We start from the raw sequence: 26,540 nt of genomic DNA on the forward strand, positions 1-26,540 counted from the left end.
TGTGAGGTGGCAGCACCCGGGATGTGCCTGATGCCGACAGGCACTGGGTAGCTGACTTTTCTCTATAACCCTGAGAACCTTCTGTAGCTGTGAGCGGGAAGACCCCTGTGTGGGCTGCTGAGCTGGCAAGGGCAGAAGAGGGTTCTGGATCCACAGCCTGGCTCCTCCTCTCCACCCCACACAGACCCTACCCGATGCCTTCATCCCACTAACCAGATCAGGAACAGTCCATGGAGCTGAGGAGAGCCTGCAGCCACCATGGCTAGGCCTGGGAGCCCAAGCTCAGGCTGCTCCCACAGCCCAGTCACGTTCAGCCAGGTCCCCATTCCTTGGGGAGGCATGAGGGGTGCCCAGAGGGAGCAGCATAGTGCCAGGGAGGCACCTAGGTGCTGGAGAGAGTAAGAGGTACAGCTCACATGTGGAAAGCCCCCACAATTTCTGGGTGTTTTTACAAGCAGACCAAGAAACAGCATTTGGCGTCTGGCCATAGAGGACTTCCATCCCTCTGTTGTCCCAGCAACACCAACTCCTACAAGGGCTCCAGGCGCCTATGCAGACGTGGCAACAAGGCCCAGTGAGCAGAACACACACCGCGGCTCCTCTCCAGTACCCATCCCCTCCCTTCTTACTCATGAGGTGGATCAGGGTGGCCACGTGGCCAGTCACGGAGCTCTCAGCCAGGCTCCCAGCTGGCTGGGGCAGCCACTGTTCTCCCCGGCCACTCTAACAAGCCAGGGAGAGCAAACTGGGCAAGGCCCTGGGAATGCATGCCAGGGTGAGCTTCATAAGGTCAAGGCAGCTGGCCTCTGCCTTTTGCACTCTGCTCTTGTCTTCCTTTCTGCTGGGAGGCACAGAAGCCATCTGGAGGCCGTGAGGGTAGAGACAAAGGCCACATAAGCCCAGGATGGCCAGGAGCCGATAGGAGCCTGAGGCGGGGCTGCACTACTCTGTCTGCTGCTTCCCTCTAAGCTGCCCGTGGGGTGAGGACTCCTGGGGGACGAGACACTAGAACCACTAGAACCTGCTTTCTGTTTCCTGAAGACCAATGTCGTCTTATGGAAATAGACAAGGGAGCAAAAAATGTGTCTGGGGGGAACCCCAGAACTGCCAGGGACAAGAAGCCATGGCAGAGCCACACTCCCACCTATTTGTTAAACAACCACATCCTGGTGGCCGCCTCTGTGCCAGGGCCTCGTGGGCTCTGGGCGTGGTGCCACAAATGAAGACAAACATGACCACACAGTCTACGGTGGGGACCACAGACAATAAGAAATAAGCTACACACACTGAGAAACACTAAGAAACAGCAGTGCAAGTGAGCATGTGACAGACCTGGTGGCCAGGGAGAGCCCTGGCAAGGAGGGGACATCTGAGATGAGCCCTGGAGGAGATGCAGGAGTGAGGCGCAAGGCACGGCTGTCTGAGAAGAGGGAATGTATGACGTGGCCTATGGTGGGAGCAGCCCAAGAGGGCAACTTCAAAAGTGAAGCTGATGGGATGTGTGGAGAATCATCCGTGGGAAGTGCAGGCAGGACCCCAGCATGGCCACAGCACAGCAAGTGAGGGGAGGAGAGGGGATGGAAGTGGGGTGGGAAGGGGGCTTGCAGATCACAGAAACAGGCCCGCCTTTGAGTCTGTAGGGGGGCTCTGATTCCCCCCTGGCTTGCACCAGCTGCATGTGGAGAAGGGGAAGATGCCTGGGGGTGGGGAGCAGGAGGCCAGGCCAGGGGGCAGCAGCTGGGATGCTGGGACTTGTCAGATCCTGGATAAACCTCAAAGGTGAAACTGATGGGATGTGCTGAGAGTCATCTGTGGGATGTGCAGAGAGTCATCTGTGGGATGTGCACAACAGGAAGTCAAAGATGTCTGAGCAGAGGGAAGGACCTCGCTGGCATCTACAGCGAAGGAAGGGGCCATGTTGGCATCTGCAGTGAAGGGAGGGGCCATGCTGGCATCTGCAGTGAAGGGAGGGACCTCGCTGGCATCTCGCATGAAGGGAGAGACCTCGCTGACATCTACAGTAAAGGGAGGGGCCACACTGGCATCTACAGTGAAGGGAAGAACCACCCTGGCATCTACAGTGATGGCAGATGGGCGACCAGTGTAGGGGTGTCTGGAGCTGAGGTTGGACCCATTTGTTGGGGCTGCTAATCAGTTCACCACGCGGGCTGTGGGCCAAGCCACCGAAGGGATGCACCTGGACTAGGGGTGACTGGGCTAGGTAAGCAGTGGAGCTGGCCAGACTGCCCAGGCAGGGAGGAGGAGCCCTGGGGCATGCCAGTGCTGAGAAGGCCCTGGGCTCAAGAAGGTCCCTTTATTCTGGAGGACGAAAGGGCTACAAAAATTACAAAGGCCTTAAGTCCCTGGGAAGGACTGTTAGGCTCCCACAGCTGTTGCTTTCAAGTCCCAGTGCTCTGAAGGAGGCTGTGAGCAGCTTTCCCTGAGCTCATCTGTCCTCCTACCACCTGGGACCTGCTAGTGATATCCGTACTCCATCTGCCCTGACCCAGGGGTCCCCGGAGGCTCATTCAACCCACTCCTATCTGAGGACCAGACAGGGAGGCCAGAGGTTCAAGGGCACCTAGACTAAGGAGTGGAGAGGAGAGGAACGGATCCGGGCTCCGGAACCCCAGGCACAATGTGAGGGCTGACATGTGATTAGGAGCACCCCCACTGCCCTGTGAAATGGGAACAGCTGCAGCCCCTACTTTTTTTTTCTGAGACGGAGTCTCGCTCTGTCGACCAGGCTGGAGTGCAGTGGTGCAATCTCAGCTCACCGCAAGCTCCACGTCCCGGGTTCACACCATTCTCCTGCCTCAGCCTCCCAAGTAGCTGGGACTACAGGCGCCCGCCACCTCCCCCAGCTAATTTTTTGTATTTTTAGTAGAGACGGGGTTTCACCATGTTAGCCAAGATGGTCTCAATCTCCTGACCTCGTGAACTGCCTGCCTTGGCCTCCCAAAGTGCTGGGATTACAGGTGTGAGCCACCGCGCCCAGCCTAATTTTGTATTTTTAGTAGACATGGGTTTCTCCATTTTGGTCAGGCTGATCTCGAACTCCCGACCTCAGGTGATCCACTTGCCTCAGCCTCCCAAAGTGCTGGGATTACAGGCGTGAGCCATCGCACCCGGGCAAGCAGCCCCTACTCTTAAGGCCCGGCAAGGTCTCAGGCTGAAGCAGCATGTGAAAAGGAATCCTGACCAGAGCAGCACTGTGTCCTGACAGTCACAATTTGTGGTGAAACCAAGGCTTCCAGAAGACCCTGAGAGGAGGGCACACGTGTCCTCTCCTGGGAAGTGGAGAGTCCCACCAAGAGACAGTGTGTAGGCAGGTGTGTGCAGGCAGGTGGGCGCCCTGGGCCCACACAAGAGTGAGTGTGGCTAAGACTTCCCAGGATCGGGCCCCTCCTGAGCCCAGAGGAGGAGAGTCTCAGGGTGTGGGGGAAACTGTACCGTAAGCATAGACCCCAAGGCCTGGGCTAGATGGACAAGAGAGTGATATACATATAATGCCCTGCTCAAGCTCAGCACATGGCAGGACCAGAGCAAGTTATCAGTTACTACCTAGTGCAGCCCACATCCATTTATTTTGGGTCATGAATTTTAAGTACCATACAAGGATCACGAACCTTTCCCCTTTCAGTGAAATGAAGGTCCCAGACCCCTGTGAGGAGGTCAGGCTCCCCACTGTCCCCACACTGAGATGCAAACAGCAAGTGTGACATCTCTTTATCTCTTTGGGAATGGGAATGCAAGAAAAGACATCAACAATTCAGTGATTGCCTCTGAAGTTGGGCGATTCTTATTTCTCTCATTACACTCAAATCTTCCACCTTTTCCATCATAAGTGGACATTGCTTTTATAGTAGAAAAAAATTTAAAAAGCCCCCACCCTGGGCACTATGGGAACTGGACAGGTCAGGTCCTTGTGGTGGCAGAGACAGGGAGTGAGGACCTGAATGGCCAGTGCCAGGTGTGAGTGTGAGTGGGTAGAGAAACTGACACAGGCGAAGGGACCTGAGGCCAGCTGAGCCACTGGAGATGGCAGGGGCAGGAAGTGCAAGCTGGACTCCAAAAGACCCCAAACGAAACAGTAATTTGGTTTGTATAAAAATCCCTTTAAGATATCTTTCCCAATTTTGCTTAAATTAAAAAAAAAAAAAAGGGGGGGGGGGTAAAAAGCAGGAAGAACCCATACTTCCTGTCAAGACCAGCTACTGAGTGGGAGGAGGAGCCACCAGACATAAGAAAGACACTTCAGCTAGGCGTGCTGGCACACACCTCTAGTCCCAGCTACTGGGTCAGGAGGATGAGGCAGGAGGATCACTTGAGCTCAGGAATTTGAGGTCAGCCTGGGCAACATAGCGAGACTGTGTCTTCAAAAAAATAAAGAAAAAAATAGAAAAAAAAATAAAGACCTCCTTCTCTATGGGAAAATATACAGCAGTCCTCAACTGTCAGTTTTATTTAAATGTACAACATCCAGTAGAGAAACAAAAACTTTCAAACAGTGAAGAAAAAAGATCAAAAGAAACAGACCCACAGATGACAAATACAAGAACAGACCAGATAAGGATACAAAAATAATTACAATAAATATGCTCAAAGATTTATAAGAAATAATGGAAAGCATGGGTGAAGGTAAGAGAATCTCAGCAGAAAATGCAAACTATAAAAAAGAATTAAATGACTGGGTGTCGTAGCTCATGCCTGTAATCCCAGCACTTTGGAAGGCTGAGGCAGGTGGATCACCTGAGATCACGAGTCCAAGACCAGCCTGGCCAACATGGTGAAACCCTGTCTGTACAAAAATACAAAAATTAGCCAGGCATGATGGCGGGTGCCTGTAACCCCAGCTACTCAGGAGGCTGAGGTGGAAGAATCATTTGAACCCAGGAGGCGGAGGTTGCAGTGAGCTGAGATTGCGTCACTGTACTCCAGCCTGGGTGACAGAGTGAGACCCCATCTCAAAAAAAAAAAAAAAGAATTAACTAGAAATCCTAGAATCCTAGATCTGGAATTGTTTCCTTTTCTTATTTTTAAATTAAATTTAATATTTATTTATGTTGTTTTCTAGATCTGAGAATTGTATCTGAAATAAAAATACACAAGATGGCTTTATAGCAGAATGAATAAAGCAGAAGAAAAGAACAGTGAACTGGCATATAGGTAAAAAAAAAAAAAAAAAAAAAAAAAAAATTAACCAAATGAAAGAGTGAGAAAAATCCTGAAAAAGACTACAGAGAACGTCAATGATCTATGGGACAATACCAAGTCACTAATATATGTGTACCTGGAATCCCAAAAGGAGAAAAGAGAGAGAATGAGGTTAAAAAAAAATTAAAACATATTGACCTTAGGAACCTAGGAAGTAAATAGGAAGTTTTTTTTTTTAAAAAAAAAGGCCGGGCGCAGTGGCTTATGCCTGTAATCCCAGCACTCTAGGAGGCCAAGGCGGGTGGATCACAAGGTCAGGAGATCGAGACCATCCTGGCTAACATGGTGAAACCCCGTCTCTACTAAAAATATAAAAAATTAGCTGGGCATGGTGGCGGGCGCCTGTAGTCCCAGCTACTCAGGAGGCTGAGGCAGGAGAATGGTGTGAATCCGGGAGGTGGAGCTTGCAGCAAGGTGAGCCGAGATAGCGCCACTGTACTCCAGCCTGGGCGAAAGAGCGAGACTCCATCTCAAAAAAAAAAAAAAAAAAAGAAAAGAAAAGAAAAAAGGAAAAGAAAAAGAAATGACAAATAAATACTGACCTAAAGATTTCCAAGTTTGATGAAAATCCTAAATCCCTAAAATTAAGAAGCTCAATGAATTCCAACAGGATAAATACAATGAAAATCACACACAGTCAAACTACTAAAAATGAAAGATAAAGAGAAACATCCAACAAGTAGCCAAAAGAAAAACAATAACATATATAGTCATCCCTTGGTATCCTCAGGGGAACTGGTTCCAAGATGTGGAACCCATGGATAAGGAGGGCTGGCTGTAGTGAGAAACAAAAAGACTGTTGACTTCTCTCCAGAAACAATGCAAGACAATAGAAGGTATATTTGAAATGCTAAAAACAATAAAATAAAAAACTATCAACCTAGAATCCTGGGCCTAGAAAAAATAATCCACATGCATCAAAAATGAAGGTGAACTAAGATCAGAGAATTTATTTCCAGCAGACCTGCATTACTGGAAATGTTAAAGAAAATTACACGTGCAGAGGAGATCACAGGAAGACTGGAAAAGTGTGAGTGATGAAAAACATTTGGATAAATTTATAAAGCTGTAACAAAACCTCTTCTTAATTTCTTTGAAAGACTTTTGACTTTTTTTGAACAAAAACAACATTATAAGGTCTAATGCATATAGCAGTAAAATATGAAAACAGGACACAGGGAATTGGAGGGAGAAACTGGGTGTCATAATGGCAGGGGGTGTCTACAGTGGCAATGGTACACAGCTGTGTCTGCAGAATCCTCTCCCTGGCAAGAACTATAACTGCTGTGGCTGCTCCAGTTGTCATTTACCAACAGCTCACTAGGATGCAGGTGTTCTTGTTATGATGCCCATCACGCAGGTGAGGAGCCCTGCCCGGGAGTCAGAGCCCTACAGGCTGAAGTGTGACTTCCACAGGCCCTTCTGCACATCTTTGATAGAAGCAGGCTGATCAGGCTGAGAACCCAGCACCCCCCCTGACTTCACAGGTGTCCCCCTCACTAGATAACCTTCCCCAGGTGCCCACTGGACCAAAATGTTTCCTAAGAAGGCTGAATGATGTGATGGACACAGACCCCACAAGGTTATAAAATATCAGGCAAATGTGAGGTATTATCATCACTGCCACTGCCACCAGCCTGGAAAATCTTAATTCCGTTTTCGGAAATAGTCCAACTTTCCTGAGGAAACAAGAAAATCAAAATCCCCCTTTCTGACCATTCATTTCAACTGATCCTAAGAAACACAGAAAGAAAACATGTCAAATTCCCTGTTACCCTGACAGTTAACAGGATCTTTGAAAAATAAAATTGTTCTTAAGCATTTATCTAACCAGCTGAAACGTAAGTATAAACTTCCTTGTGGGGCCCCTGCAGTAGCAACTCCAGAAATACAGATGCAGGGAAAAGGGGCTGATCCCGATTAGGTCAAGAAAAACGTTCCTGTGGACAAACACAACTGCTCCCAATCAGATTCAAAGTTAACAGGTGTTCAAGAAGCTGGATCTTCCAATTTCAGTAGGGAAATGGCTCCCCCTACCGAGGTTTTGGGAGATAACGGCTTCTCGGTACCAATGGGATGCTGTTAACATATGTTCTATTTTCCGTGACTGTCACATATAATAATAGAATCTATAAGGAGACTGAGGCTTGAGAAGGTGAGGGGCTTGCCCAGTGTCTAAATGCTTGGCGGTGGCGGTACCAGGGAAGGCTCTTCCCATCTCTTATCCCATCCCATCCTCAGTGCCACCCCAAGGTCAGGGTCCTACCGGCACTTCTACTCCATCCTTGCCGGCCAGCAGCCATTCCCAGCAGGCCAGGGCTGTCTCCATGCCATGCTCGTTGAACATCCGGAGGGGACCCCAGCAAAGATGATGAAGGAGCTGCGGGTCACAATCTGGAACCAAACACACCTCAGTCAGAGGCCTCCAACACAGATTCCATAGGCCAACAAGAGTTGACCAGCTGGGGCCAACAATGGCCTTTTATTGACTTTCCACTCATGAGAGATAACTCCTCTACTGAGGGAGCTCCTGCTCCTTCTCCTGCCAGGACTCCAGCTGATTATGGGTCATGAAGTCCAGCATTCATTTAGAAATGAGCCCAGAATTCCACGGTGCTTCCGTGAGTTACCTTTGCTGCTAATGAGCATTGCAGTCAGCTTGAACATGGCCTGCGTGTAGTGCTGAGGATGACTGCGGTCTAACGCTGAATGTAGATCCTGGACCATCATTTTATTCAGGTCAGACATCTGGCCTGTGGTGCCTGAGAACCGAATCATTCCATACACCTGCAAAAACATTCTCATCAACAACTATGCATATAAGCCAGGCAATGTGGGTGAGGTCCTGGAAGCCACCAGATCACACTTGTGGTGGCAACAGTGGGTGCCTCACTGCCCCAAAGTGGAGCTCATGCATGCAGAGAGACAGGCTCATTTCAATGATGCTACTACTGATCACAGCTTTCTTCTAAAAGAATAGCTCCTCTAGAAATGCAAGTTGGCGGTGCCACCACTGCAGATGTTCTCCGGGGGTGGGAACCTCGTCCCTCATCTTTGTACCCAGCAGTGAGCCCGGGGTCTGACCCATGGTGAGACTGCATGAATGTGAACTGGATAAATACATTTCCTCAGACTCATTAATGACTCAAACAACAAGATCAGCCTCCTTATTAATACTATTATTTTTTGAGAGAGGGAGCCTCGCTCTGATGCCCAGGCTACAGTGCAGTGGCATGGTCTTGACTCACTGCAACCCCTGCTCCTGGGTTCAAGTGATCCTCCCACCTCAGCCTCCCAAGCAGCTGGATTACAGGCATGCACCACCATGCCTGGCTAATTTCTGTATTTTAGTAGAGACAGGGTTTCACCATGTTGGCCAGGCTGGTCTCGAACTCCTGACCTCAAGTAATCCACCCGCCTTGGCCTCCCAAAGTGCTGGGATTACAGGCGTGAGCAGCCATGCCCAGCCCTCCTTACTATTATTAATAATTTTTTCTTTGAGACAGAGTCTTGCTCTGTTGCCCAGGCTGGAGTACAGTGGTACGATCATAGTTCACCGCATCCTTGAACTCCTGGGTGCAGGTGATCCTCCTGTCTTGGCTTCCCAAAGTGCTAGGATTACTGGCGTGAGGCACTGTGCTTGGCCAACCTACCTATTTTTAAAGTCAAATATAACTTTTTTCCCAGAGAAAAAAACATACAAGTGACAGAGTGCTCAGAGGGAGTGAACCCCACTCAGACCAGGCCACTGATGGACTTTCAGAGTCGCCAGGGAGCTTAGAAATGGTATAGACTAGGCCAGGTGCTGTGGCTCACGCCTGCAATCCCAGCAGTTTGGGAGGCTGAGGCGGGTGGATCACGAGGTCAGGAGATTGAGACTAGCCTGGCTAACACAGTGAAACCCCATCTCCACTAAAAATACAAAAAATTAGCCAGGTGTAGTGGTGGGTGCCTGTAGTCCAAGCTACTCGGGAGGCTGAGGCAGGAGAATGGCATGAACTCGGGAGATGGAGCTTGCAGTGAGCCGAGATCACACCACTGCACTCCAGCCTGGGCGACGGTGCGAGACTCCGTCTCAAAAACAAAAACAAACAAACAAAAAAGAAATGGTGTAGACTAGCTTCTGAGTTTATGGAGCAGGAAATGGAGGACCAGAGATGTGATGCCACTGGTCAGGCTGGAATAAACTGTGGCGTGGTGGGTAAAAGCCCATGATGTGGAGTTGGAAGATGTGGTTCCAGACCACACTTCATTTGTGTGACTCTGGCAAGTTACTTCATCTTGGGAACCTCCGTTTATTTATAAAACTGGAATAGTAATACATACATCTCACCAAGTACCCAAGAGCCTATGGCACATAAATGTTTGTTACTGCTTTAAAAAAAAGCCAGAAAAATTAAAAAGCTTCATTCCGTGTAGCCAGAGTGTGCACAGAGTTACCCTCTTGTGGAAAAAATAAGTAACTGTCATAAACACTCTGGAATGTGCCAAGGATTGTAGGCGGCAAGCCACCCAGGTGCCGAGGCAAGAGACCGAGGGCACAAGCTGTTCCAGTATAATAAAATATGTAAGATAAGAATAGTTACACTAAATATAGACCATAGATATGATTATATATGAATATCATTAATCATTACTTTGTAGCAATTACTCTTTATTCCAATATTATAATAATCCTCGCTCTACAATTGTAACCTAGGAGAAACCAGGCCATACAGTGATAGGAGCTGAAGGAATACAGTGAGAAGTGACCAGAAGACAAGAGTTGTTATGCCTGGACAGGGCCACCAGAGGGCTCCTTGGTCTAGTGGTAACGTCAGCGCCTGGGAAGATGCCTGTTGCCAAGCGGATCGTGGTCTAGCGGTAGCCATCAGTGCCTAGAAAAACACCCACTACTTAGCAGACCGGGAAAGGGAGTCCCCCTTTCCCCGGGGGAGTTTAGAGAAGACTCTACTCCTCCACCTCTTGTGGAGGATCTGACATCAGTCAGGCCCACCCGCAGTTATCTGGAGGTCTAACTGTCTCCCTGTGATGCTGTGCTTCAGCAGTCACGCTCCTAGTCTGCCTTCATGTTCCATCCCGTGCACCTGGCTCTGCCTTCTAGATAGCAGTAGCAAAATTAATGAAAGTACTAAAAGTCTCAGATATGCAGAAATAATGGTGTAAGGTGTCTCTCTCTTTCTCCCTCTCTCTCTCTGCCTTGGTTGCCAGGCAGGGAAGGGCCCCCTGTCCAATGGACACGTGACCCACGTGACCTTACCTATCACTGGAGATGGCTCACACTCCTTACCATGCCCCTTTGTCTTGTATCCAATAAATAACAGCGGGGCCTGGCATTCGGGCCACTACTGGTCTCCGCGCCTTGGTGGTAGTAGTCTCCTGGGCCCAGCTGCCTTTTCTTTTATTTCTTTGTCTTGTGTCTTTATTTCTACAATTTCTTGTCTCCACACATAGGGAGAAAAACCCACCGACCCTGCGGGGCTGGACCCTGCAAAGGATCCTCCTAAAATGTAAAATATGCCCTTTAAATCCTCCTAAAATGTGTGAATTCCACATCACCCGGACCCTCTGTTCATTTTCCACTAGGAAGCAGTCAACAGGCATCAAAACAAGAGGACACTTTAAAGGACCTAGGACGCAAGGACAAGAGAAGAGAAGTACCTCGCCTGCGTAGCGGTTGCGCAAATTCAGGGACGCCATGAAGTTGGAGTAGTCTTTCTTCACACAGGCCGGGCGCTCGGTTAGCTGAGTTGCCTACAGACAAATAACAATTATTTTAGACTATGGCAACACTATCCTTTTCTCATGTTTACCATGGCTAAGCCTAAACCCAATTAAGAAGTCACATTTGGATCTGGGGGTTACTATTAATAAAAATCTTCACTGCTGGCAAGTTAATAAAGCAAAATATTTTAGAATACCGAGCAGTTTGATATGTTCCATAAGAAATTAAAAAAAAAATTTACAGAAGAAAGGTTTCTGAAAGGTAGTTTCTGCTACTGGTAGGCCTTTGCAAGAGAAAGAATCGCTAGATTGTGAGAGTAATTGTCACCTGTGATGGAAACGCCATGAAAGCATTCACAGCCGTCTCCTTGAGAGTTGTATGGGCAGCTTACAAATGTCACTTACAGACTGTAAAGGGGCTGAAGGGGAGAGCCAAGGCCAGCAGGCCCTTAAATATCTGCTGGCTGCTCCGCAGTCTAATGGGAAGAGACAGAACAGGGTACACCTTGAATACAAAGGCAACCCACAGAATGGGAGAAAAATATTTGAAAACTACCACCCACCCCCTCCACCCCTCCAGCCACTCTCTCTGCTTCAGCCTCAGCCTCCCAGCCCCAGGGCCTCAGTGACCCGGCTTCCTAACCCACACCTTTTAGTTCCTGTTCATCCACGGTCACTGCAGAGTACAGTGTGCATTGAAAAGGACCTCCTTTTGCATTTCCCTTTAGCATTAGTACTAATGGGGAAAGTGAGCTTCTCAACTGTTTTGAGTTTAGAGGGATTTTTTTTTGAGGGGATGTGGTGCGGAGAAAGAGGACCAGGAGAAAAAAATATAGATGTTGGGGAACATCAAAATGCAAACAAGAACAAAAATATGTGATTTTTCTCATGAAATTATTAAACTGGTTTATTTAAAAAAAAAAAATCATGTAAAATTGCTTTACATTTTCTGGAAACAATGTGGTCTTTGGCACCAAGCAGGACTGAGTTAGAGCTTGGCTCTGATACTGATCAGCTGTGACACCCTGGGAAGTCAATGTCTCTGAGCCTCAATGTGCTCATCTGTAAAGTGGGCATAAGAGTGGCCCTCTCACAATGTTGTTACAGGTTCAACGTAATGACACACACAACATCCTGGCATGGCAAACAGCACCTGGTGGGCAGTGCAGGCCAGCTCCCTCCCTTCCACCATCGCTCCTCACTGCCCAGTGAACCAGGCAAGAGAACAGCAGGTGACTGCCAAGAGCTGCTGCAGGAGTGCCCTGCCCTGCAGAGGAGTGCTGACTCGGTTCTTTGGTCCTACCGGCCTGAAATCATGCTTCTGAAACTGCCCTCCAGAGATCACTCTTCCCCTCCGAATGTTGTGTGAGGGGCCATGTCAGTCAGGGGTGGTGGAAGCTGCCCTCTCCCTGTGCTTTCCAGGGGCAGGGTACCTTAGGATTTCGAGCACAACCCTTTCCTGTTTAGCAACAGAAAGGGAAAACCTGACAGAGCAGTAGGGTGATTCCAGTTAACATTCATCGTTTGTACATTTCAAAATAGCCAGTAGGGGCCCAGGCACAGTGGCTCACGCCTGTAATCCCAGCACTTTGGGAGGCCGAGGCAGGCGGATCACTTGAGGTCAGAAGTTCAAGACCAGCCTGGCCAACATGGTGAAACCCCGTCTCTACTAAAAATACAAAAATGAGCCAGGCGTGGTGACGCACGCCTGCAGTCCCAGCTACTCAGGAGGCTGAGGCAGGAGAATTGCTTGAATCAGGGAGGTGGAGGTTGTAGTAAGCCGAGATCGTACCACCGCACTCCAGCCTGAGCGACAGAGCAAGACTCTGTCTTGGGGGGCAAAAAAAAAATTCACACCATTCTCCTGCCCAGCTGGGACTACAGGTGCCCGCCACCACGCCCAGCTAATTTTTTATATTTTTAGTAGAGACAGAGTTTCACCGTGTTGGCCGGGCTGGTCTCAATCTCCTGACCTCGTGATCTGCCTGCCTTGGGATTACAGGCATGAGCCACTGTGCCCAGCCCCAGAACTAATGTTTAAAAATTTAAAAAAATAAGTTAGAGAAAACCTAACTTATATTGAATTTTCTGGGGAAAAAGAACAAAATCCTTTAGGCAAAACAGATCTTTCACGAATCAGCTGGTTAGAGTCTAGAAGAGGCTTACAAATGGGAACACATATTCTATTTTATGTAATAAAGCTTTGCTCCTACCACCTCCAAAAAGGAAAAGGCTTATGACTGTCATAAACACTTACAGTCAATGCATTCCACCTCTGGCCTCTGTGGCCACCCAGTGGCAGAGACACCCAGATCAGCGCACTGATACCTGGTGCCCCATCAGAGTAGGAGGCCTGGGGCGGGTGACCTTGCAGGTGCAGGCTGGACCCAGCTCAACCATGTTTGCTAGGCTGGTGTCTTTAGAGATAGTGCAGTGACCTCGAGGGAAGTGTCCTGATAGCAAAATAAGGCGAGAAGACATCAGCCTTCTCCGGCACAGCCTCAGGCCCCAGAAAGGCCAGAGGGCACTCAGGCCCCTCTCTCCTGCTGGTATCCCAGGGGAGGCCTGTCACCCTTCCTCCTGGGTGCTCAGCCTCTGCACCTCCACATATCCCATCCCACACTTGGAGAGAGTTTGGAAGAACACATGGCCAGGCTCTAGATTCAGATTAACCAACAGAATCTCTGTGACCAGCCCCAGTCACATGGCCAGGTGGAACTGCCTGCTTTAATCCTATTTAACTCTAAGCTCTAATTTAACTCAGAAAGTATTGCTGTGTGAACCCTCTGTCCTCTAGATTAATCTCTAGCAGAACAAGAAGCTGAAGGCATTCATGTGCAGTTCAGCACCTGCAGAAAACAGAACTGTTCAGGAGTCCAGTACATGCTCCAGATAAGCGCAACTGTGGCATCGCACTGCCCATGTCCAGCAGAGCTCTGTTTCCATCCTCTCGGATGGGGACATTCAAATAAAAAACTGATCATTGACATATCAAGCACTGATCCCCATAAATCCATAAATTAAAAAAAAAAAAGCACAATAAGGAAACACTCATTTCAATGGCCACCTCTTCTTTGGGCTAGGGTGAGGCCTGAATGACTACCATTGTCAACAGACATCCACAGCACCCTGCATGTACTCGGTGCATGTCATGAAAACAACAGCTGAGCTCTAGGCCTTCCCCTGCACTGTGGCTCCTATGGTCTAAGGGTCACCGCTCTTCAGAAGGTTCGCACATACCCCGAGAGTTGTATTCTGCTTGTTGTAGCCAGCAAAGTGAAGGATGCTCTCAGTGGCCATGGCCAGTCCCGTGTGCTGGGACAGTCCTGACACCCAGTTCTGATGTTTGTTCAGATATTCCTGAAATAGGAAAAAAACACAGGGTTTCAGTTATTTTTTTTTTTTTTTTTTTTTTTTTGAGACGGAGTCTTGCTCTGTAGCCCGGGCTGGACTGCAGTGGCCGGATCTCAGCTCACTGCAAGCTCCGCCTCCCGGGTTTACGCCATTCTCCTGCCTCAGCCTCCGGAGTAGCTGGGACTACAGGCGCCCGCCACCTCGCCCGGCTAGTTTTTTGTATTTTTAGTAGAGACGGGGTTTCACCGTGTTAGCCAGGATGGTCTCGATCTCCTGACCTCGTGATCCGCCCGTCTTGGCCTCCCAAAGTGCTGGGATTACAGGCTTGAGCCACCGCGCCCGGCCCGGGTTTCAGTTATTTTTCAGAGGCAGGGTCTTCTCGCTCTGTCACCCAGGCTGGAGTGTGGTGGCATGATCATGGCTCATGGCAGCCTTGACCTCTTAGGCTCAAGCTATCCTCCCGCCTCAGCTTCCCAATTAGCTGGGACACACCAACAAGCTTGGCTAATTTTGTAATTTTTTGTAGAGATGGTGTCTCACTATATTGCTCAGGTTGGTCTTGAATTCCTGGGCTCAAGTGATCCTCCCGCCTCAGCATCCCAAAATGTCAGGATTACCAGCATGAGCCACTGTGCCTGGCCTTGCTATTTCATTTAAAGAGGAAAATAAAACTTTATAAATTAAGGTGTGGGCTAATGGACCAAACACTGGGTTTCCTTCCTGGGTCTGCCCCTCCCTAACTAGCTGTGGGACTGTCAGTAAGTCAAAGCCCCTCTCTGATCAGCTACTGCTCATCTGACTGAGGACGAGGCCAATTCCCCAAGCGGCAGTCATGCAGTCACTGCGGTGTTGCACCGTCAACGGGGGAGGGCCATTTATTCTTTCAGCACATCCTTGCTGAGCATCTGCTGTGGTAAATAAGGCAAATAAGCCACAAAGCCTTGGCCTTGTGGTCAACAGACAGGTAGCGTGGTGTGGAGCCTCGGTTCTCCTACTGCAGTATCCTGGCAGCCCGGCCTGGGTGAGCTGGACAGCAGGAACGAAGAACACCTGTGTCCACCTGGCCACCCAGTGGGAGAAGGGTGCTGGGCAATGGGATACCTGGCAGAGCCCAGAGGTATGAGGGAGGCCTCCTGCTCTGGGGACCACAGGGGGCTCAGCACTGCAGAAGTACCAACGACAAGGGTCTCGAGGGTGGGGGCAAGCCTGGGCCAGATGCAGGCCAGGCGGGAAAGGCCTCCAGGACCACGCAAAGGTGTTTACAGGCGTGAACCAACTAATTTCCTTAAGAAGAATGTACAGGAGCATGTACATGCAGAATTGTCTCAATGGTTTTGGGGGACTCCTGGAGCCCCAGAAACCCATCCTTGGACACCATGGTGATGAAGAGTGACTAATGATCAAGTTTAAAAGGGAAGCACACTGACCAGCTATCCTATTAAAAGCAGACTACTCTGGTGGGTGGAGGGGAGGGCAGATTTGGGGAAGGCTGAGGCTGGGCATGGAGGGTGGGGAGTAAACGCACTACAGGGGACATGAAAGGGCAGGCCAGGGGCACGCCAAGGGGACACCTGGTGGAAAAATCAAGACTGCTTCAAGCCTTTTCATTTTCCATTTCCTTCTTAGGCCAGACATGCCTGAGACAGTAAAAAGCTCTATCAGCTGCTTTTTTTTGTCCACTTAAACTTTCTAGGCATCAGAGGGGGCCTCCCCTTTTCAGACGACAGACAGCCTTGCGACCTGAGGCCCTTTTGCTATAAATGAACAAAGGGAAATCATTTCTTGCCACCGCGCTTCCACACAGCTCCCAGGGCTCTTGGAGCTGGCTGCTCTATCCTTCCTGAATTCCACAACCAGAAACACTTTTGAACTTGTTTCATCTTTAAAGTGCTGCCAAGGTCAACCTCATGAGCAGCTCCTCTCAGCACAACCACTCTCTGCTAACACAGATTCCTTCTAGAGGTATTTTTCTCATCTTTGATTCCTTTTGAGGCAATTATTTCCTCTCACACCCTGTGGCATTACATGGTTTACCTCGTGGTCATCTGAGTTTCCAAGCCAGTGTTTTTGTCTGAGACTCCCATGCACCTCCATGTGCAGCTTATGTGGAGCTTTACTGGGACACAAGTCCCCAACTCTGCCTCTGCGCCACCAGCCTCGGTCAGGCCCCCGCCTTTGGGCATAGGTGCCAGCAATGCACTTGGCCCTTAGAGATGCTGCCATCTGGCAAGCCTCCCACATCCACCACACAAGCCCGTGCTCTCTTGTGAGCAGCTCCCAAGTCCTGCCACAGTCCTGCCACCTCACTTGGTATGAGCCGTCAGATGCCCTCCTTGTGCCCTGGCCAGCACTCATCCCACAGGCGCTCCTAACACAGAGCGGCCTCTGAGGCATCTATTATTCTCAGGCCCTAGACTGATGTTTTCGGTCTCCATTCACACTAGTGCTATTTGGATTCTGAGTTATCCATGTCTCTGTAAAGCTTTTTGGGGAGCTTGAAGGAGCTTATGGAGATTGCAGTTTGACGGTTTCAAGAAAGTACCTGCAGGTGGGACTTGGTGACGGTAGGTGCCCACTTCATGGCCTCCTGCAGGATCATCCCACAGCGTGCAGCGAAGTCCTTCACAATGCTCTGGAAGAGGGTGAAGTTGCTTCTCAACAACCCAAAGTCGTTTCATCTGAGCTGCTGTAGTGACTGTCATGGGCTGAACTGTGTCTCCCCAAATCCCTATGCTGCGCCTTAACTGGTACCAGTACCTCAGAGCAGAACTCATTTGGAGACAGGGCTTTAAAGAGGTGATTCAATTAAAAAGCCGACAGGGTAGGTCCTGATCCAGTCTGGACAGTATCCTTCCTTACATGTGTGGAGGGGAAATCTGGACCCATAGAAATACTGGAGCAGCGAGGAGGGTGTGCACAGAGGGAAGAACACGTAAGGACATAGGGAGAAGGCTGCCATTCACAAGCTAAGGAGAGGTCTCCGCAGAAACCAGTTCTGCGGACACTTTGATTTTACACTTCGGCCCTCAGAACTGTAAGACAATAAATATCTATCCTTTAAAGCTGCCCAGTCCATTGTCTTTTGCTACAGCAACCCAAGAGACTAGCACAGTCACTAAGTTTGAACCTCAGGGCGCCTGGGGCCAGGAAGCCCACACACACTGTGGTCTGTAATTCTGGCACAAGGTTTGTGGCAGAATCTACATGAGTAACATGTCACAGAGCCACTGTGCAACTTGTGTCCTGGGTCTGGGACTGGACGGAAGGGCAGGCTCTGGGTGGCAAAATTCTCTTTGGTGCCACACCACTCTGTGGGAAACTCGCCATCGACAGCTGGTCTGGAACGGAGGTCCAGAGGTAGGATATGACTCAGCCCAGGCTGAAGGAGCTGTGAGCTGAGTTTCAGTCTTGCCACAGTGAGGGCTCTGAGACCGAGTTGGGGAGAGGAGAGAACCAGTACATCCTCCTCTTTTGGAGTGATTTATTCTGCCAGTTTCCCCATGGGATAGCACAAGTCAAAGGCATGTTCCCCTATTACCACAATAATAAAATGTCAGTGCACCTCAGAGAAGTGAAGTCCACCTGAAAATCATGCTTGTGCGATGCAGACTTGAGGCTATAAACTGGCTGGTAGCTGAAGACCTCTTTGGCAGCTAAACCGAGAACACAGCTGAGTCAACAGGGCTGAGGTGGGAGAGCAGGACTTGGAAGATAGAGCAACCTGGGGGCAGCCAGCTCTCCTTGCACATGATGGGGCCTAGCAATGGCTTGGTTTCCTCACTGGGGGATGTGGCCAGTACCACCCACACCTCAAATTGCTGGGGACTGGGTGAGCTCATGCAGGATGACCACCTTGTGGACATATTCTGGGAACTGTGGTAAAGATGGCCCTTAATGCAGGGGATCGTGTCAGGCCTACCTCACGGGCTTCGTATGTGTCAGGAACCGTGATCCGGTAGGGGGCGTCGGGGATGTCATAGTAAGGCTGGTCCTTGTGAATATCCTGCAAGTACAGCGAGACTCCGTCTTGCAAACTGCCTTCCCCAAGTTGCCACTAGCAAGCACATGGGCCACCCCTTCCCACCAACTGTCTGTCTGTGACAGGCCTCCATACTTGATGCAACTTACTGCAAAACACCAGGTGAATTTGGGCCCCCTCATCCCCAACTCGACACCTGTAGCATTAATTAGGTTCAGGCTTATTGTCAGAGAAGCAAGCCACAACACAGGGCGGACAGGGCCGGCGGGGTGGTGGTAATGCTGGTAGTGTTTGGGCCCTAGGTCTTCTGGGGACACTCACAGCGCTCAGGGACAGTGACAGGGTCTGCAGGATGTCCAGCATGGTCTTCAGCACAGTCCCGCTCCAGAGCAAGTGGGGAAACCTGCACGAAGAGCCGGCTCTCAGGACCAAGAGCCAAACCTCCAAGGAAGGTCTGCTTCTAGGAACTCCCTCAGCTGCCAGTCAGAGCCCATACCTGCTACAGGCCAGCTGAAGGGGGAGGTCGGGAGGCCTTTGCAGCGCGAGGCCTTGCCTCCTCAGGCTCACTGCAGCAAGGGCCTGGTCAGAAAGGCTCCCCAGGCCCCTGCCAGACCCACTTCTTAAGGCCAGACATGTCCCAAGTGACCTGCTATAAACCTGACACCAACTGCCTTGGTTATGCACTGGCCAGGACAGCCCTCACTTCCCAAAGCAATCCTCTTAGTTTCTGACCAGGGTTCTCCATTATTTCTCACATAATGGAGAAAACAGCAGTATCTACCTGATACCCAGGGTAAGACAGGCCATGGGCTCTGATGGCCCCAGGGCTGAAAGAGAGGTGTCTCTGCACAGCTGTGACCCACCAGTGGCCCACTGCTCAGGAGGCCCAGCTCAGACACACACCACGTGTGTGCTGGACTCGTTTTCGTGACCCCTGGCTGGCTCCTGACTACCCTTGATGGTGCCACTGCCTGGACTAGGCACATAGCATCTGCAACAGGCTCCAGAACCGCTGGATACCTCTGGGGAGCCGCAGGCAGCCTCCATGTGGGTGTTTTGCTGCCTCTGGCCTTCTCACCTTGGAGAAGCTGGCCCAGCCCACCTCTTAGAGTTCTCATCAGTGTGGGGACATGTCCCAAGAGGGTCTGTTTTGGCTCCCAGCACAAAGAGTGTATAGCAGAGAAGGGGCTGTGTGGGCTTTTGTTCCTGAGAAGCCCAAAGATACTGATTCTACCAGGGGACCTCAGGCTGGGCCCTGGGCTAGAAGATGGTACACCAGGTCTTGCCAGGGTGGGTGGGATTGAGAGACACAGTGATGTGGCACCCAGTAAACGTGCTGTAAGTAACATTAATAGCTCAGAATGAACAGAAGTTTCTGGACCAAAATTCAGACACTGCAGCAAACTCACTGACATTGGAGGGAGGCTGCATCGCCTTAAGAGTTTTCATTCTGACTCCATTTTTTCCTAGGCTAATAATACAAGGATGATATTTCCCGGCATTTGAAATCACAGAAGTATATAAACATACACACAAAACATTAGCAGGAAAATGAGCTTACTTATCCACCAGACCAGACAGATACTTGTCTGCCACCCTCCTTATCCTCTTGTGAATGTGGTTAAAGTTCACCAACAGGAACTGAGCGTGCCGCTCCAGCTCCTCCTCGTTTTCCTTGGTCTTGGCCTAGAGATGCAAAAGAAACAGGTACAGCAGTGCCCCAGGTGCCTCCAGCAGACAGACGCATTCATGCAGGAGAGGCTTACTTTATCTGCCATCATGTTCAGGAAGGCATCGAATACTTTGTCTGCGACTGCAATCACACACTGCATCATCCCTGAAACAAGAAGGTTTCCACAGATAAGGTGCAGCAACAGAGAGAGAATACTAGCAACTTTCAATCATTTTCTTTTGAAATGATTTCAGACTTACAGAGTGGCGAAGACAGCACAGAGCTCCCATATACCCTTCACCCAGCTTCCCTGGATTTTAACATCTGCAGTAACCAGGCTGATGTGTCAAAACTGAGTCAGATATTGATATAATCCTATTACCTAAACTTCAGACTTCGTCTGGATTTTCCATGCCTCCCACACATGCCCCTCTTCTGTTTCAGCATCCAACCCAGGACACCAGATGGCATTTAATCTCTGTGTCTCCTACTCCCCTCCAATATGTGGTGACTCCTCAGTCTGTCAATGTCTTTTGTGACTTTGACACTTTTGAAGAACAGTTATTTTGTTGAATGTCCCCTAATTTAGGTTTGTCTGATGCTTACCCACGATTAGACCAGGGTTACAGGATTTGGGGGAGAACTCCATAGAGTGGATGTGCTCTTTTGTTTTGAGATCGAGTCTCACTGTGTTGCCCAGGCTGGAGTGCAGTGGCATGATTTTGGCTCACTGCAAGCTCCACCTCCTGGGTTCACACCATTCTCCTGCCTTAGTCTCCCGAGTAGCTGGGACTACAGGCACCTGTCACCATGCCTGGCTAATTTTTTGTATTTTTAGTAGAGACAGAGTTTCACCATGTTGGCCAAGATGGTCTCGATCTCCTGACCTCGTGATCCGCCCGCCTTGGCCTTTCAAAGTGCTGGGATTACAGGCGTGTGCCACCGCACCTGGCCCGGATGTGCTCTTTCTGCATCACGTAAGGGGTATGTGGTAACAGTATCTCTTATTACTGGTGAAGCTAACCTTGACCACTTGGTTTGAGTTACCATTTTCCCCTTTTTCTATTTTTTTTGAGACAGGGTCTCACTTTGTTGCTCAGGCTGGAGTGTAATGGGGAGATCATAGCTCAGCTACAACCTTGAACTCTCAGGCTCAAGGGATCCTCCCACCTCAGCCTCCCTGGCGGCTGGGATTATAGATCTACAACACCATGCCCAGCTAATTTTTAAATTTTTGTAGAGACTGGGGGTCTCACTATGTAGCCCAGGCTGGTCTCGAACTCCTGGGTCAAGCAATCCTTCTGCCTCAGCCTCCCAAGGTGCTAAGATTACAGGTGTGAGCCACCATGCCCGGTCCCCTTTCTCCATTCTTTAGAAGAAAGTCACTAAGGACAGCCCACACTCAGAGCCAAGGAATTAAGTGCTACCACCTGAAAGAAATTTGTGGATGAGAATTGCAGCCACCATAGCGATTGATATTTTGGGGAAGATACTTTGAAGTTATGCAGAGATCATGTTTCTCTTTAAGACTTTGCCCATTCACTCTGGCATCCATGAGTGAATTCTGCCTGCAGTAGTTACTATGGTTGTCACAAGAATTTTCTATTTTCCTCGTTCTTTCTACTTTTTAAAAAGTGTTGGCCAAGCACGGTGGCTTACGCCCATAATCCCAGCACTTTGAGAGGCCAAGGCGGGTGAATCACGAGGTCAGGAGTTTGAGACCAGCCTGGTCAACATGGTGAAACCCCGTCTCTACTAAAAATACAAAAATTAGCCAGGCATGGTAGCGCACCACTGTAATCCCAGCTACTTGGGAGGCTGAGGCAGGAGAAGCGCCTGACCCTGAGAGGCAGAGGTTGCAGTGAGCCGAGATTGTGCCACTGCACTCTAGCCTGGGTGACAGAGCGAGACTCCATCTCAAAACAAAACAAAACAAAAATGTATTTTTTAGGCACAGGGTATCACTTTGTTGCCTAGGCTGGTCTTGAACTCCTGGGCTCAAGCGCTCCTCCTGCCTTGGCTTCCCAAAATGCTAGGATTACAGGCATGAGCCACTGTGCCCAGCCCCTTCTATTTTTGTTAATAGTAATTGGAATTCTGTAGGGAAGGTTCAGCCTTTTTCCCCATTTTTAATTTATTCGATAGTCTAATCATTACAGAACCGTGGATTTTTATTTGTTGGGTTATAATCCAATACTATTTATTCTGTTCAAATCATTCCAGCTTTGGCCACTGGGAGTTCTTTCAGGCTGGCTCCTGTGTCATTTGGACAGGCCCCATGTCTTCTCTTTTCTTCTTTATTGGTGTATCCTTACTTTCTGGTGCAACAGGGTGCCCCAGGCTCATCCTGTACAGGCTCCCTAGAATCAACCATTTCTCCATGGAGCCCTGGTTCCTTTTATTGGAGAATTCTAATTAGAAACCAAGATCTGAGCACCGGATATGCTCACTGTTACAGAGGTGCCAAGTAGGCTGTAAAAGGCAACAGAATGGGCCAGGCACAGTAGCTCATGCCTGTAATCCCAGCACTTTGGGAGGCTGAGGTGGGTGGATCACTTGAGGCCAGCAGTTCGAGACCAGCCTGGCCAACATGGTGAAACCCCGTCTCTAGTAAAAACACAAAAATTAGCTGGGTGTGGTGGTGCACACCTGTAATTCCAGCTACTTGGGAGGCTAGGGCACAAGAATCACTTGAGCCTGGGAGGTAGAGGTTGCAGTGAGCTGAGATTGTGCCACTGCACTCTAGGCTGGGAGACGGAGCAAGACACTGTCTCAAAAAAAAAAAAGAAAGAAAAGAAAAAGCAACAGAACACAGTGATCATCACAGTGCAGATGAAGAACTGTAATAAAATGCCAATTTACACTCCATCATGCTGTTTTCTCTATCCAGTGTTTTTTAATTTGCATGACTACATGCCAGGTCTGCCCTCTGCCTCCAGGCAGAGAGATAAGGCAGGTGCTATCAGCTTTGCACCTCATGCCCAGCATGGAGCCTGAGACATAAAGAGGCCTTTCATAGATACTTTTTATGAAGGTAAGCGGGACCTCAGCAATCTGAAAAATTGTCAGTGTGACCTGGACAGATGCTCAAGGGTAGTGAGAGGCTGCTTTCTTTTTTTTTTTCTGAGACAGAGTCTCGCTTTGTCGCCCAGGCTGGAGTGCAGTGGTACGTTCTTGGCTCAATGCAAGCTCTGCCTCCCAGGTTCACGCCATTCTCCTACCTCAGCCTCCTGAGTAGCTGGGACTACAGGGTGCCCGCCACTACGCCCGGCTAATTTTTTGTATTTTTAGTAGAGAGGGGGTTTCACCATGTTAGCCAGGACGATCTGGATCTCCTGACCTTGTGATCCACCCGCCTCGGCCTCCCGAAGTGCTGGGATTACAGGTGTGAGCCACCACGCCCGGCCAATTTTTTTATTTTTAGTAGAGACGGGGTTTCATCATGTTGGCCAGGCTGGTCTCGAACTCCTGACCTCAGGTGATCCACCCATCTCGGCCTCCCAAAGGGCTGGGATTACAGCCATGAGCCACTGTGCCCAGCCTGATTTTTCAACAAAAGAAAAAATGGTACAAGTAGTTATCAGAAATAATTTCTCCATAGGCAAGAACAAGTTGATAGATTCACCAACCTATCAACGGCTTCCGGTGCGGAAAGGACTACACACTGTTAGTTGCACTTTCATTAATACTAAATTTGTCAATCTCAAGAATTTATCAATAAGCATGCCTCAAAGAATTTATTCATACAGTTAATCAAAATTTGTGGATTCTCCCCAATTCTCTTGCACACTTAAACATGATTTCACCATGATTACAAAAATAATCAAATTATTCTAAGCATTTAATTAAAACTCAGGTCTAATATTTCAGCATCTTTTAAATTTTTGATTTTAAACACCTTATAAATCAGACTTCTTAGTGCCCTTACACTAGAACTGGCCAAAAAGTGCTTCTATGCAGTATTTAACTTTTTCCTTTGTTGTCTCTATTTTAATATCTTTTTATTGTCTAAATACATTCTTATAAAACTACTTAATATTAGCCTTTTGTAATTTTAAAAATTTGAGGTATAATTTGCATATAATAAAATCCACAGCTCTTATGTGTTCAATTCCATGACTTAACAACTGTATACACTCATGTGACCACTACTTAAACAATCTAGAGGACACTTCCATCAATCCAGACAGTCTCCTTGTACTCTTCCCAGTTTCCATCTCTCCTTTTTATTCTTTTAGCTTTGTCTTCATGGGGTTTTGGTAATTGTAACATTTTTATGCCTTCCTACAGTTTCCACCATTTCTCTGTCTTCCTAGGAGTTGGTTTTCTGGGCTAGGGCTGTTAACAGCTGAGGCCCTCTGTGCACTCAGGGTCTGACGACACGTTGCATCTGGAATGCAGTGGCATGATCATAGCTCACTCTAACCTTGAACTCCTGGGCTCAAGCGATCCTCCCACTCACCCTCCCGAGTAACTTGGGACTACAAGCACGAGCTACTGTGTTCCCTGCTCCTGACGTTAAAAAACCATGACTGCTCTCTGGCAACAGCAAGATGCTGCAGGTCCATCAGTGACCATCCGAGAAGCCCTGGTCCCTCTAGATGAGTGCTGGAGCACACCTGAGCATACACAGTGGGCTAGAATGACCATCCTTCTTTTCGAGGCCCTTGCACCAGCGGCAGAACCATTAAGGTGTACATTTGAAGGTTATATGTTTTATACTGATCTTTCTAATGTAGCATGTAACTTCATAAAACATTTTCTACATGTAGACAGAAAAGAGGAAGTAGTACTCCTTTTTATCCTATTAAAGCTCAATTCATCATGAAAGCACCACAATAATGAGCTTACCAGATTTGTCTTTCTGAATAGCTTTATCCTCAAAGTAGCAGAACATTACCTGGAAGCGATCAGGATCTGTTGAACGCAGTACCCTAAGAAGAAAACAGCTTTAGATAAATTTTGAAAAAGCCAGGCCCTCCCTATCACAGATTTGACACCGCCCATAAGTGGTAAGGCTGTGAAGAACATTAGCCTTTTGCCATTCATAAGGGCGTACACTGACGTGGACTTTCTGGAGGGTGACGTGCACCGTCTATTATACATTCCCATATTTTTCACTCCAGCAGCCCCACCATTAGGATATATCTTAAGGGTTACATGCATAAGGATTCCCCTAATAGCACTGATGGCATTACCCAAAATGGAAAGACTCTGAATGTCCATCAACAGAAGACTGGGCAGATAAGCCAAAGTACACCCATTCGATGACACACCATGCAGCCACCATAGGAGAGGCAGCTCTCTACATGTGCTGTTACAAAAAAATGTCCGAGACATATATTAACAGAAAAAAGCAAGCTGCAGGGAACACATGTCCAGTATGATCCCACTGACAGGTTTCCTAAAGGCCTGTCTGTGCATGTCTATGTGTAAGCTACGCATGTTTGCCTATGCACAGAAAATTTCTAGAGGGAAATTAAGAGGCCATTAACAGTAGGATAGTAGAAACGAGGTATTCACATCTACAAAGGTGACACCTGTCTTTTTTCATCTTTAGCATCTTCTGTACTATTCCAGTGTTTCCTCTTTTCTTTTTTGTTTTACGCACCCTGTACATTTTTCTTTTATGGTAAAAAATATCTTTAACCTCAGGGGGAAAAGGAGAAAAAGGAAAAAGCGCATGCACTTGTCCCATGGGTGCTGTGAAGGGCTGTTCAGAGTTTCAGGGGCTCCACTAAGGCAGCAGCGGCTTGGCAGGCCACGTCTTTTGGCCTCTGCACCAGCCTGTCAAGAGTTAAGCCTCAGGAGGGCAGGCCAGGTGGCTTTCAGCACACGCATTCGAGTGTGCACGTGCACACACCTTTAACTTGATTTCCCAAATTCTCCACTTCGTGGTTTTAAAGTTCTCTCAATACCCAGTGGCTGGGAACCTGGGCCAGGTTCCTGAATAAAGGCTTTGAGGTTGCCTCTCTATGCTAATAGAGTGCCCTCAAGGGCCTGGTAGGCAGCCCGAGGTGGAAGGTGGGCTCACAGGAGCTGCTATGGGCTGCCTCTTACAGTCTTCCTCTGCCAGTTAAGAGCCTGTCCTGAGAACCTGAGAAAACTACTCAGGGGCAAACTTGTGGAAAAGGCAGAGGTAGCTTTGCCTTCAAACCACATGAGGTTGAGAGGGTCTGGAGATACCTCTTCTAGCCATGCATGCTGGGATGAAAGCCATGTTTTTGCTCTGTTTGGGTCTGGCTTGTTTTGTTTTGGCTGTTTTTTCTTTGAAAATATATTGTTCAGAAAAAAGACTACAAGCAGCTATACTGACAGGCTATAGGGGATGATGGCGAGGTCAGTGGTTTTTTTCTCTCTCTACTTATTTTGCAAGATTTTGTATAAACGTTCTGTTTTTCTGAGACAGTGTCTTTTGCCTAGGCTGGAGTGCAGTGGTTTGATCATAGCTCACTGCAGCCTCAACATCCTAGGCTTAAGCAACCCTCTTGCCTCAGCCTCCTAAGTAGCTGGGACTACAGGCATGTTCCACCACAACTGGTTAGGTTTTTTTTTTGTTTTTGTTTTTTTTGGGGGGCGGGGGTAGAGACAAGT

The 26,540-nt window shown here is 48.8% G+C and overlaps 1 protein-coding gene across 1 annotated transcript in view; it reads right to left on the minus strand.

Moving 5' to 3' along the window:
- The window catches only part of PI4KA (phosphatidylinositol 4-kinase alpha), a 143,049-nt gene that overhangs the window by 25,874 nt on the left and 90,635 nt on the right, over positions 1-26,540 (minus strand). The window contains exons 23-32 of the mRNA XM_007974934.3: positions 24,798-24,880; positions 20,041-20,111; positions 19,836-19,960; positions 18,596-18,677; positions 18,215-18,298; positions 16,838-16,927; positions 14,182-14,301; positions 10,879-10,971; positions 7,848-8,004; positions 7,484-7,611 (exon numbers count right to left, since the gene is read on the minus strand). Coding sequence (XP_007973125.3) covers positions 7,484-7,611; positions 7,848-8,004; positions 10,879-10,971; positions 14,182-14,301; positions 16,838-16,927; positions 18,215-18,298; positions 18,596-18,677; positions 19,836-19,960; positions 20,041-20,111; positions 24,798-24,880 — 1,033 coding nt within the window. The remainder of the gene's footprint in view (positions 1-7,483; positions 7,612-7,847; positions 8,005-10,878; positions 10,972-14,181; positions 14,302-16,837; positions 16,928-18,214; positions 18,299-18,595; positions 18,678-19,835; positions 19,961-20,040; positions 20,112-24,797; positions 24,881-26,540) is intronic.

The sequence above is a fragment of the Chlorocebus sabaeus genome, chromosome 19 (assembly GCF_047675955.1).
Source record: "Chlorocebus sabaeus isolate Y175 chromosome 19, mChlSab1.0.hap1, whole genome shotgun sequence".
NCBI classification, from domain to species: Eukaryota; Metazoa; Chordata; class Mammalia; order Primates; family Cercopithecidae; genus Chlorocebus; species Chlorocebus sabaeus.